This window comes from Oryctolagus cuniculus, chromosome 5 (genome assembly GCF_964237555.1).
Source record: "Oryctolagus cuniculus chromosome 5, mOryCun1.1, whole genome shotgun sequence".
Classification (NCBI taxonomy): domain Eukaryota; kingdom Metazoa; phylum Chordata; class Mammalia; order Lagomorpha; family Leporidae; genus Oryctolagus; species Oryctolagus cuniculus.
Window position 1 is genome coordinate 119,351,560 of NC_091436.1, and position 12,883 is coordinate 119,364,442.

The 12,883-nt window shown below is 44.8% G+C and overlaps 1 protein-coding gene across 12 annotated transcripts in view; it reads right to left on the reverse strand.

The window, feature by feature from the left end:
* Nucleotides 1-4,161, reverse strand: part of TFAP2B (transcription factor AP-2 beta) — a 29,057-nt gene extending 24,896 nt beyond the window's left edge. For 2 of the 12 annotated variants that reach the window (XR_011389005.1, XM_070074661.1), the window contains exons 1-2: nt 3,824-4,161; nt 570-596 (exon numbers count right to left, since the gene is read on the reverse strand). Coding sequence is in view for 10 of the 12 variants with exons in the window: in XM_070074661.1 (XP_069930762.1) it covers nt 570-596; nt 3,824-3,904 (108 nt within the window). In the remaining 2 variants the exon portion in view is untranslated. Of the gene's footprint in view, nt 1-569; nt 597-2,736; nt 2,859-3,823 lie in introns of those variants that run through there. The other 10 variants (XR_001794230.3, XM_017345177.3, XM_017345175.3 and 7 more) reach the window with 9 other exon arrangements.
* Between the last annotated feature and the right edge of the window lie 8,722 nt (nt 4,162-12,883).

Consider the following 12,883-nt stretch of genomic DNA (forward strand, 5'->3'; position numbering starts at 1 on the left):
TGTAGGAGTTGTTTCTAAGGTTTTTATCTAGCACTATTATACGTTTAGGGTGTTAAGATGAAGGATCCAAAGTTGGGGATAAAAAAAATACAACAGGCCAAATGACTTATTCTTGGTTCTATCTGGAGTATAAACTAACAGAAAGGAGAAGAGGGAGAGATGTGTGGAAGGGGCTTTAAGCTTATCCCTCTTTGTGGACATGCCACCGTAAAGTCCCTAGAACTCTCTCTCTCTCTCTCTCTCTCTTTTTTTTTTTTTTTTTTTTTTTTTTTTTTTTTTTGCAAAAAGTCACCTAAATTTCTAAACTATAATGGCAAATAAAAAGTTTTTCGGTTCAGCCTCCCCCCTCCCAGCTGACTCATGGAGCTCAGACGGGAACACACAATGCAGAGAGAAGCAGCTGCAGCCTCGTCCAATTATGGTGCTAAATTACCAAGCCAAAGGCGCTCAAAGGAAGACAGAGAGAGACGGAGTGAGGCACACACACACATACACAGAGAGACGCAGAGACAGAGAGACAGTGAAAGGAGAGAGCATGCAATTCTGGTACAACGTGAATCCGAACTCACCATGGATGAATAGGTGTGGACTAACATCTGGAAAAAAAAGCCTGGTTACTGCTCAAAAATCAAACAATGACTTAAAAAAAAAATCAAGGAGTCCAGCAGAGAAGCGAGCTGGACACAGGAGCCGAGCTTGAGGTGTTTCCAGGACAAGCCATCAAAAAAAAAAAAAAAAAAAATTACCCCCCCCACCCCAACAAGATTGGCGATGCCTGTCACACACAGACAGAACTGTTCATCTGTCTCTTGCCGTCTTTTTGGCCTCTTTTCTTCTGTCGTTCTCCGGGGCTCCAGAAGCAGTCCTCTTCCACCCGGAGCTGGGCTCAGACTGCTCGGGCGCCCCTTCCTCCCTCTGCTTGCCTACACCGCCTCATAATAATTGATATTCATGACTATTAATATTACACGAGTACTTTAAAGGGAGAATGGAGGACAAATGGAGCGTGAAGCCGCGGCGAGCGCAGAGCTCCCCTACTATTGTAAATGACGTTCATTCAGTGGAGAATTACTAGATGTAATCAGACGAGGGGGCTGGCAAAGGCAGACTGGGGAAAAAGTTTAGCAGGAAAGAGGCAGAACTTCAATTAACTGAGCGGGGACGCGCGTAAAGCAGTCCCTGCTCCTTTGGACAAGGCATGAAGGAAAGCATAGCTGGGGGCTTGTACAGAATGTAGGTGTTCTTGTACCTGCAGAGAGACTTTTCTAGTGGGAAGAATTGATCGCCCTGGGTGCTTTGTGTGCATATTTAAAAAAAAAAAAAAAAAAAGGAAGGCGTTGCCTCCCCATTTGGAGGGGAGAGGAAAGTACAGCGGTGGGCCCAACTGTTTACAGTGATGTTTGCAGACTCTCACTGAATGTGGAAGGTTATGTTCGTTTATTAAAGTATAGGCTAGATGAGGGGCCATCCATCCCCACTATAGTCTTTTCCTCTTTAGTGCTCATACCGCCTGCGATTTTTACCTCAATTTAAAATATATGTGATCAGTCTTCAAGTGCACGAAACTTATCCTTTCCAGTAAAGCCAGGGGCAACAGAAAACCTTTTTGGGTATTTCAGGAACCCGTTGAACTGGCCTGACTGCCACTTCTGTTAAAGTTCAACCTTAGTCCAGACTTAAATAGGCTCCTTCCACCACGCATTGGGGTCTCCTGCTTTTTGAGCAGAAAATTTAGGCAGAAAGGACTACCTGCGATTCTCTCTCTCTCTCTCTCTCTCTCCCCTCCCACCCTCTTTCTCTCCCTCCCTTTCTCTCCTCTTCCTCTTTCGCTCCACCCCTCCCATTTTCCCTCTCCCTCCCTCCTTTCCTCTCTCCCTCCCTCCTTCCCCATTTAGCCAGTTTACTTTTCATAATCAAAGGACGAGTTTTTACCCCGATTACTTTAATCCCTCTACGTACACCCAGAGCTATTTACAGCGTGGCACGGTCCCAGCCAATGTCAAGCGCACTCTGAGCGCTGCTATTCTTCAAGACCGTTCTAGCGCCTTCGACTTTACCATTATCCCGCCTGTTAAGGAAAGAAAAGGAGGCAGAACCGAAACAAACCGCACCAGGCGCCCAGGCGCGACTCTTCTTTATAGTCCTTACACAACCACAAAAGGCAGAAAAGCCCAGGCTTCTCACAGCAGGAAGACGAACCCTTCGCCCTCTCTGGGTCTCCTTTTCCCTCTCTCCCTTCCTCGCTCTCCGCTCCCCCACCACCACCACCCCGCCCACGAAATTAGGATGTGGGGTGGCCAGAGCTGGAGGTAGCGGGGGTGGGGGTAGGGGGGTGGGATGGGGACACCAGGCGCAGCTTGAGGGACGCCCGTCGTCGGAGCCCTAAGCGCCTCCTTTGGTTGGACTGGCGGGCTGGCTCAGGACTTGCCGGCCGCTCCCGGGAGTTGCTCCTTCCTAACGTCCGCAGGACGACTCCCGCCGGGCTTTCGGGAGCCGTCCCGGGTCGGCACGGTGGCCTTTCCTCCTTGGAGTTTTGCGGACTCTGGCGCGCAGCGCACCGAGCCCGCTTCCAGCAGTCGCGAGCGCGGACCCTACCCGTCGCGGGGAGCGTGCTTTTCTGCCCACCTCGCCTCTTCCTGGCCCCGGGCCCCGCTTGCCCTCTTTCCCTAGCTCCTGCTTCGCCTTCTTATCCCCCCACCCCCCAATTCCACTTTGCCTCTCTCGAACCGTCTCTACCTTTCTGTCCTCCCTCGACGTCTCCTCCGAACCTCGGCTTTCTCCCTTCCCCTCGCACCCAAGTGGAGTTCTGCCAAGCCATTCGCTCTGCCGCGAGGTTCCGCGGGCGGCCGCTGGCCGTGCCCGCCCCGTCCCGCCTCGCGTCCGCCGCCCGGCGCCCCGTGCCCCGCCCGGCCACCGGCCTCGCCCGCGAGCCGCGGAGCCGCCTGGCTGCCGTCTGGCCTCGCCCCGGAGTGCCGAAGGGAACGGCGAGCGCGGTCCCGGCCCCGCCGAGGCGGCAGGCGTCCTCCGAGCTGGCCAAGTTCTGCAGCCCGCGAAGAGTTGCGTTAGCCCCAGTGAAGGGAACCGGGGCCGCTGAGCAGGAGTAGAGAATTTCGTTAAAAAAAAAAAAAAAAAAAAAAAAAAAAAAGTCCAAACACGAGGCGGCTGCGATCTCTGTTTGGATGCAATGACCCGCAAAGAAGCAAAACACAAGAAAACGGAAAAATAACTGCTACGGCTTCGTAGACCGTGCTCCCTCCTGCTTTCTTTCCACCGTCTGTTTACCTCTCTCCCTCTCCCTTCCTGTCTCCTATTGGGATCCGTTTGTTACCGGGTTCGGAAATTTTATTGAAAATAAAACATTAAAAAGCCCGAGTCTGTTACGAATGAGGCTTGAAAACCCAATTCCCTCTCACACTCAAAATGAGGAGAGCCCGTGGCTTTACGAGGATCTATTCTCTCTGACCGTCTGCCCAAAGTCAACAGCACCACATTCCCCATCGCAGCCTAAAAGGGGGGGGGGGGGTTTGGAGGGCGAGGAAAAGAGAAAGAAAAATCAAAGAAAAAACAAAGATCTCCTAAATTAAAGTTGCCGGATCTCAACCTTAAAATCCTTGTTTTTTCAGAATATCGAAGTCTTCCCCCGAGTAATCTTTCTTAAAAGTTAAAGAAAGCTAAGAAAACCGACGGGAAAACTACAAGGAAATAGCTTTTTTTTTTTTTTAAAAAAAAAAAAAACATATTAGCTATATATCTGTTGGGGTGTCCAGAAGCTCAAAATCTGTATCTGCAAAGCTCATAGATGCATCTGGGGGTGTCGGCTCACCTCATAGATATCTTCGTACTTGACATTCTCCACGAGCTTCCAGAGCATGATGGCAGCCTGGTCTCTAGGAGGTGAGTGCATTCATGTGAGGAGCAGATGTGTGGCTTCTCAGGACTCCGCTGTCTGTAATGATCCATCTGTAATTGGAAATGGGGGATACACACCAAACCCGACGCTCCTCTCCCATCGCAACTTATATCTGTTGTCTCAAACAATAGGCTGCAGAAGTAAGCCTCAGCAGAGAGAAAAGCAACATTGCACACACAGGAGTCAGATGCAACCCACAGACATATATATTATAAAAATCATAAACACGCATTTACACCCAGACACCCACATGGAGTTACATAAGCACCCCTGGGTCACACAGAGTCTACAGACGGAAAACGTGCATTTAAGAGAGGGATAGCTGATCTGCGTGATGAATATAAACATATATATTTTAAAAATCCCTATATTGAAAATGATGAATCATTGTAGCCATCGTCTGTGTGATTCCTAAGAAGAAACCAGCTCCCTGTTTTCCATACAGATTTTAAAAGGAGGACCATTTCTGAGATTTTTAAACACAGGAGCTCCTATTCCCATGTTCAGACAGAAGATATTTTGAAACTGGATTTAGAGATTTTTAAGGATGATTACCCTATATTAATGGTTATACAAATGGCTACACAACTTTTTTTTTTTTTTAACTTTATCTCTGTCACTGTAGAACAAAAAATGATAGCCCCCACAGTGCCCATCTCTCCTATTTTCTGGTCATTTTGCCCAACATGTTTGTAAACTTAAACACTGTGTCAGCACGTCCCTCTGTGCTGCTTGTTGTTTTCGGGTTGTTTGTGCATGTTTTCAACGGATTCCATGCACCATTCCTCTTGGCTGGAGTCTCCATTTTATGAAGTTTTTCTTCAGATGTTGGAAACAACATATGCACACATTCACACAATATTGAGCCTTCCTTGCAGACACTTGAAACATTTTATGTTTGCATCTGCTTTCTGCAACTTCTAAGTGGTTTTCAACAAAGACAGTGAAGAAATGGTCACCTGAGTCCTTGAGAAAGATTGAAGAAGAGCATTCTTCAAGGAATGAAAAATATTTTAAGATGCAGATTAGAGGTTTTTTTTAAGCATATTTTTTCTTAATAAGGTGATTTGTAGGGTTTTAAAGACAAACATTAAAAGAGAGCAAAGTTAATTAAACCTCCAAATTGGGCACTCTTTCAGGCACAGGGCTTCTGAATTTCATCACGGAGTGAATATTCACTTGTTCACTTTCCACCCCCGTTTCTCTACCCCCTTTCTGGGTGCGCTAGGGTCCCCAAAGCCAGCAGAGCAGCCCCAGAGAGGATTTTTGCCCCTGAGACACAAAATAAATGACAGGAAGGAGAGAGGCGGGAAGGGGCAATTTGGGGTGGAAGTTCTTCAACCTGATAAGACTGGGTCTGTAAAGGGCTGTTATCTTTAAATCCAAGACTGCTGTGCGCCGCCGCGTGCGACCCGGACAGACGCTCCTGGGGCAGAGGCTCCGGCCAAGCGCGGTGGACAGCGATTCGGTAGAAACTGAGCGGACACTTCTTTACACGGTGCACACTGAACAATTCTGCTGATTTTAAATTTAATTAATTTAATTTTTCTTATCGTAAGTCCAATGTAAGCTACGCAATGGTGCCTCAGAAGAAACTTCAGAAATAAACTCATTTACAGCTCTAATTTTTGTTTTGCATCTCCCTTCCTCCTTCTCACCTTCTTATCTCGTTTTTTTCTCCCCTTGCTCCCTGTCTTCCCTGCTTCCTTTTCTCCTTCTCCCCTCCCTTTCTCCCTCCTCCCCTCTCTCCCTGCCTTCTTTAAATATTAACACCTTAAATCGTACAGAATCTATACAGGTTTTTCACCAGGAGCCTCATCAGAGATTCTCCTGTGTCCTCCTGAGCTCGCTGGGCGATGGCAGGCATTGCTCCTAATCTTACAGCAGTGGGGACTTGTAACAGCGTCCACGTTTGCCCCCTTTCTAGAACTAAAATCAGCCCCAGATCAATACTTTGAAAGCTAAGTATAGATTTCAAATTTCTGATTCTCTAGACTCAGATTTATTAACGGAAAGAACTGTTTTTATCCCTTTCAAGTCACTAACTCTATTATGCTCATTAAGGATTTATTTGTTTATTTAAAGATCATCCTAACCCCCAAAAAAATGTATTTGGAAAAATTCTTATTATTTTCCTCTAAGTGATTTAAAAAGTTTTTCCATCTTTTTGGTATATCATTTATTAGTCTAGAATAAATAAACTCTAAGGTTTAACAAAGCAAAACAACCCAAGGGATTAATTGTATATTGAAAACTGTTTTAAAATATGTATCGTAACTATTTTAGTGTAACTATTCTATAGTATTGTGTATGTACAATTTCAAATTTTCCTATGTAATTTTATTCTGTACTAATATTAGGTATTTTTCAAGAGTAGAAATGTCCTTAAATGTTTGATTAAAATTTATTTAAATTTTTAGGAAAACTGAAAAATAACAAATATGATTTTGTTAGAAAAAAACCCTAAACCTAAAAAATATACACACATATGCACACGTATATGGAGTTGCTCCAAAACATATAACGATAATGAAAACCTTAGATAATTTTTCTACATGGGCGTTATTGGAAAAATCCTAGAAATTGCAAGGTAAACCGAATTTCACAGGGCTCCTTCCCTAGTCATTGGGCGGGCAACAGCGCCCTCTGTCGGGGTTTTGATAAAGCGAATCCTGAACGGCCGCTTAATTTCTTCGGTGAAGGTTCCTTTCGATCCCGAAAAGCCTGTTATTGCTAAGAGTATTTTAAAAGTTCAGTTCTTATTTTACCTATTAACTTTAGAAGTGCCTCATAAAATGCACAGTCGACCTCTATCTAGAAAAAAATTCGCCTCTTTTGAGCCGGTTCCTTTCCTTTTTATTTCGCATGAACACTCACATGACGTAGGGCAACTGCCTGTAAGAATTCTGTGAGTGACAACGCAAAGGCAAAACAAGCTCTGGATTTCCAAGGGAAGTAAGCTAGCAGAAAATGCATTTTCATCTTCATTTTGTCTTGCCTTACGCGGGTATTTCTTTTTGAGCGCACTCACACGCTCGCCCTAGCTTGAAAGCACTCCTGACATAGCCCAAACGGTTCGATTCGTTTTTTTCCCTTTGCACTTATAATAATTTCAGTTTATAATAGCCAAGAAGAGAGTTAATAATGCCTTCCTCTTTTCAGCATCAGATGGAGAGAGTCATCCAATCAACGCGGGACTCGATGACGAAAGGCAAACGCACCCGGCATGGAGCCCTCTGCTGGTGGTTCTCAGAATAGGTTAGGAGAGGCTGCTTTTTTTTTTTTTTAACCTAGAAACCTTTTATTTAAGGTGTACAAACTTCATGCATTTCATATATACAAATTTAGAAACAAAATGATTCTCCCCACCATAATCTCCTTCCCTCTTGCACTCCCACCTGTCTTCCTCTTCCCTCTCTTATTCCCACTCTTGTTTTTTTACAAAGATCTGTTTTCAATTAACTTTATGCTGCTGCTTGTTACAATGTGACAGAAAAACATCCTTACGTTAATTAAAAGTAAATTATTAACATTCTTATGTCTTCTTTCCTCTGTCTAAAATGTCCCCTTCCTCACTTCCGGTATTTCTCACTGTGACGCCTATGCTTGACGCCATCTCCGGGAGCTCTCTCTACAGGTGCCTGGCGGTCCAACTTTTCTTTTCCCAGTTCACAGTCTCTTTGGGATTCCCATTTCCACCTCACCAAAGCAAGCAAGCCAACAAACACGCAAACAAAAAGGTAATACAGTAGGGGGAGCCAGACTTTAAATTAGGATTTTTGTGTCAAGTTTGAGTCCTAATCCTTCTCATTCAAGGTGGTCAGGTAGCTATTTCATAGCTGGAATGCCCTGTACTGAGCTGTGAAATGGGACTGATTTGTACAATACTGGTGCCTTGTGAACACCTCTGAGTTAGGGGGTCATAAAGCGGAGGCAGGAACCCAAACTCTTATATACTCAGCACTTTTCCCACAGTCACATGATGCGCAATGTGCCGACCAAGGCAACCACTTGGGGGGTGAACCAACAGAAAGGAAGACCTTTCTCTCTGTCTCTGTCTCTCTCTCACTGTCTAACTCTGCCTGTCAAAAAAAAATTTTTTTTAGAAGAATGCTCTGTTATGTATCTTTTTTTTTTTTGACAAGCAGAGTGGACAGTGAGAGAGAGAGAGAGACGGAGAGAAAGGTCTTCCTTTTGCCGTTGGTTCACCCTCCAATGGCCGCCGCGGCCGGCACACCGCGCTGATCCGAAGCCAGGAGCCAGGTGCTTCCTCCTGGTCTCTCATGTGGGTGCAGGGCCCAAGGACCTGGGCCATCCTCCACTGCCTTCCCAGGCCACAGCAGAGAGCTGGACTGGAAGAGGAGCAACCGGGACAGGATCTGCTGCCCCAACCGGGACTAGAACCTGGGGTCCCGGCACTGCAGGCGGAGGATTAGCCTATTGAGCCGTGGCGCCGGCCTCTGTTATGTATCTTTAACATAATTTGGAAAAATTATTGTCAATGGGTGAAAGCATAATTCAAGCACTGCCTCAGTTCCACAGGGCTTTTTCCATAAGGGCTGCAGTGATTTAATGAGGAGAAAACAAGGTAGCAGGGGCTAGTGTTTGCACTAGAATGCTTTAAAAATTAAAGATGGGTGCAGTTATCTCTACATGGACTCTTTTTAAATAAATTATTTATGTATTTATTTGAGAGGTAGAGTTACAGGCAGAGAGAAGGAGAGACAGAGAGAGAGGTCTTCCAACTGCTGGTTCACTCCACAAATGGCCGCAACAGCCAGAGCTGGGCCCATTCAAAGCAAGAAGGCAGGAGCTTTCTCTGGGTCTCCCTTGTGGGTGCAGGGGCCCAAGCACTTGGGCCATCTTCTACTGCTTTCCAAGGCCATAGCAGAGAGCTGGATCAGAAGAGGAGCATCCAGGACACAAACCAGCACTCATATGGGATGCTGGTGCCACAGACAGAGGTTTAGCCTTCTATGCCACAGCACCAGCCCTTAGATGGACTCTTTTTATGTTTGCCACATTCTTTTTTTTTTTTTTCTTAACTTTATTTGAGAGGAAGACTGGCACACTCAGAGAAGGAGATCTTTCCTCTGCTCATTCTCTCCCCAGATGCATGCAGCAGCCAGAGGTTGGCCAGGCTGAAGCCAGGAGCCTGGAACTCAATCTGTCTCCCACATGGGTAGCAGGAGCCCAGGTACTTGAGACATCATCTGTTGTCTCCCAGGATGCCCCTCAGCAGGAAGCTGGATCAGGATAAAGAACCAGGACTTAAACCAGGCACTCCAACAATGAGATTCAGGAGTTCCAAGCTGGGTCTTGATCGCCCTGCCAAATGCCTGCCCTAGATAACTCTTAATGATTACAGGGATTGAGGCAAACTCTAAAAAGGAAACATTTCTTACTTTTATCATAGTATTCAATCAGGGGTACAATTGTGAATCTGTAAAGCAACACTGAGTTGAAGTCACTTGTGAAAACTCTTTTCTCTTGGACTGTTGAGAAGCAGTAGTAATTTTATTACATATTTTAGATGTTATGAACTCTCACACTTTTCCATTTAATTACAAAGATGTGGAATGGCCAAGGGACACATTTTCAAATTTCTATCACTTGGAGATAAAGAGGTTAAGCCATGGAAGACAGGAGGTGCTGGAGTCAACAATGCAAATAGCCAAAGAGTGATAGTTTTCAACATCAGGAAAGTTTCATGTAGAAACGTGAGAGGTGTGCATCCACTCTGCCATGACTATTGCAGGAGCACAGGCACTTCCACCATTGTGGGAATTTTCCATATTATTGCTCTAAGAAGATGCAATCTTTTTTTTTTTAATTTTTTGACAAGCAGAGTGGACAGTGAGAGAGAGAGAGACAGAGAGAAAGGTCTTCCTTTGCTGTTGGTTCACCCTCCAATGGCCACCGCGGCTGGCGCACTGCGCTGATCCGATGGCAGGAGCCAGGTGCTTCTCCTGGTCTCCCATGTGGGTGCAGGGCCCAAGTACTTGGGCCATCCTCCACTGCACTCCCTGGCCACAGCAGAGAGCTGGCCTGGAAGAGGGGCAACCGGGACAGAATCCGGAGCCCCAACCGGACTAGAACCCAGTGTGCTGGCGCCGCAAGGCAGAGGATTAGCCTAGTGAGCCACAGCGCCGGCCCAGAAGATGCAATCTTAAAGGGTGAAAACACTAAACAATTTGGTTTCAAAATGCAACCAATAGACCAATACATATTTGTGAGGGAAAGGCTTGCAAATAAAGACTTGGGAAGATGTAGAGCAGAAATATAACCTTTAAAGCATGAATAAACACATGATGTATAACGTTAGAGCTGACGTGTCTCCTAAGTACAAGGGACATTTGGAAGAAATTAGCATTATGTTGGAACTACTGCCTAAAATTCACCTTGGAACCTTTTGATAAAAATAGAGAATATTCACTTTATGACTTTTTATTTCTTTAACATAAGATTTTTTTCACTTACCAGAAATATTCCCTGAGGCAATTTCTTTGACCTTTGTGGATCTCAGTTTTTTTCATCTGTAAAATAAGGAGAATTTACCATGTTTTGTCCAAACCTTTTCCTTAGAAATGGACTTTCATGAATGTTTTTAGAAATGGCAATCACACAGTAATCAATAAATTAGTCTTCATTTATTTGAAAGGCACATTAATTGGGGTTTGGGGTGGAGAGAGACAGAGAAATCTTCTATCCATTGGATCACTCCTTGAATGCCCACAGAGGCAGAGCAGGTGGAATTTGAACCAGGCACTCCAATATGGGACGCGAGTATCCCAGGCACTGGCTTAACTTTTGCCACAATGCCTGTCTTTGAAGCACCTGGCTCCTGCCTTTGGATAGGCGCGATGCACCGGCCGCAGTGTGCCAGCCGCGGCGGCCATTGGAGGGTGAACGAACGGCAAAGGAAGACCTTTCTCTCTGTCTCTCTCTCTCTCACTGTCCACTCTGCCTGTCAAAAAAAAAAAATATTCAAATGTCTGGTAGGGATGCATTCCTCATGGATGGCACCTTCTGAGTGTCCTCACATACTGGAAGGACCAAAGCAACAAACAAGCTCCCTCCAGTCTTTCGTTGGGGCCCTGATCTGGTTCACCAGGGCTCTAGTCACCTGACAGAGTTCTCACTTCCCTATCTCAACATGCTGGGGGGCAGATTTCAACATATGGATTTTGGAGCAACACAAACATTCAGACCACAGTATGAGCCTGAGGGAGGAGGCTGTCATTTTAAAAGTACTTAATAGGCACCTTGAAAGAATTCAAGTATCTAAGCCTAGAAGAATTCCATCTGAATGTACTAAAAGAGTTCGTAGTTGTGATCTTGAAATTACAACCAGTAATCTTTGATACACAGAATGTGAGCAAAGCCAAATTGCCAAGCCTAGAAGACACTTGATTTTTCAGAAAGGAAAAAGATGGATACTAGAAACTACAAATAGGGAAATCCCTCCCCCATGATAGTTTAGGTTGTCAGTATGCAGTTAGTCATGAATCCTGGAAGGGAAAGAAGAGATCCCTAGGAACCAACACAGATTCAAGATGAACAGGTAATTCTTTGTGTCCCTGTTTCCTCTTAATACAGATTCACTAGGCTAGGCATTGCAGGCATAATGCAACAGGAGACATTTCAAGGGTTTCTTGTTGGCTCCCCTATCTGGGTTGAGTGATGCCATGGAATTTGTATGCTGCCTTCCCCTTTAATGAAGCACTTGAGCTTTGGAGAAGGACAGATGTGGTTGAATTCCAGATCTTTTACTTACTCTCTTGGTCATGAAAAAATTGCTTAACTTCCTTGAGTACAAATTTCTTATATGTACTGTATTTTTGACAATAATCATTGCAATAATCATTGCAATTATCATTGCATGGGGGACCAGCTCTGTGGCACAGTGGGTTTAAGCCCCAGTTTGCAGTGCTGGCATCCCATATGGGTGCCAGTTTGAGACTCGGCTGCTCCACTTCTGATCCAGCTCTCTGCTACAGCCTGGGAAAGCAGTAGATGGCGGCCCAAGTCTTTGGGCCCCTGAACCCACATAGGATACCTGGAAGGAGCTCCTGGCTCCTGGCTTTGGATCAATGCAGCTCCACCCATTGAGGCCATCCAGGGAGTGATCCAGCAGATGGAAGACCTTTCTCTCTCTGCCTCTCCTCTCTGTGTATCTCTGACTTTTAAATAAATAAATCTTTTTAAAAAATCACTGCATGGGGGTGGTCATGATGATAAAATGACATAATGTGTACAAAATGTTTTTTATAGCCTTCAATATAAGGAACTCATTTAGTATGTTGTCTCTCCTATTTTCATCTCTGATTCCCATCTATTTGAACAACTCAAATTTGCATCTATTTGAATAATTCTCCATCAAACAAGTTGATTGATTATTGAAAACCAATTTGAGTCAATAGTTATAGTAGGTCATTCGCCACAGGACTTTGCTCTTAGTCTTACTCTAACATTAAAAAAATCTGCTGACTTTAAAGAAGGATTAGAAGATGTGTTCATTATTATCTTGGTACTAAATGATGGAGAGAATAATCAGTACACTGGATTACAGAGTGAAGTTTCAAGAAAGCTGACAGGCTAATATTCTGGGATAAATTCCAAAAGCTATAATTTAACAATGATATAGGTGACAAAAATATGAGTTTATTGGGGGTGGGCTCATGGACTAACCAAGGAAGACCCAAAAATATCTACAATCTTCTGGTGCTCAGGATCTCTATAATTCCTGGAAGATAGTAAGCACATCACCATCATGACCAACAACTTACTGAGACTTATGAACTCGGATAGTGAGTGGAGTTCCAAGTTGAGTTTATAAACTGGTGATGCAGAGAAACTGCAATCCTATAGTTCTCTATGCTGGTTAAGCTACATTTTGAGTATTGTGTCCAGCTGAGGTGGTTTGATTTCAGACTATCATTGATAAACCAAAGCTCTCTAAAAGAAAGTAAT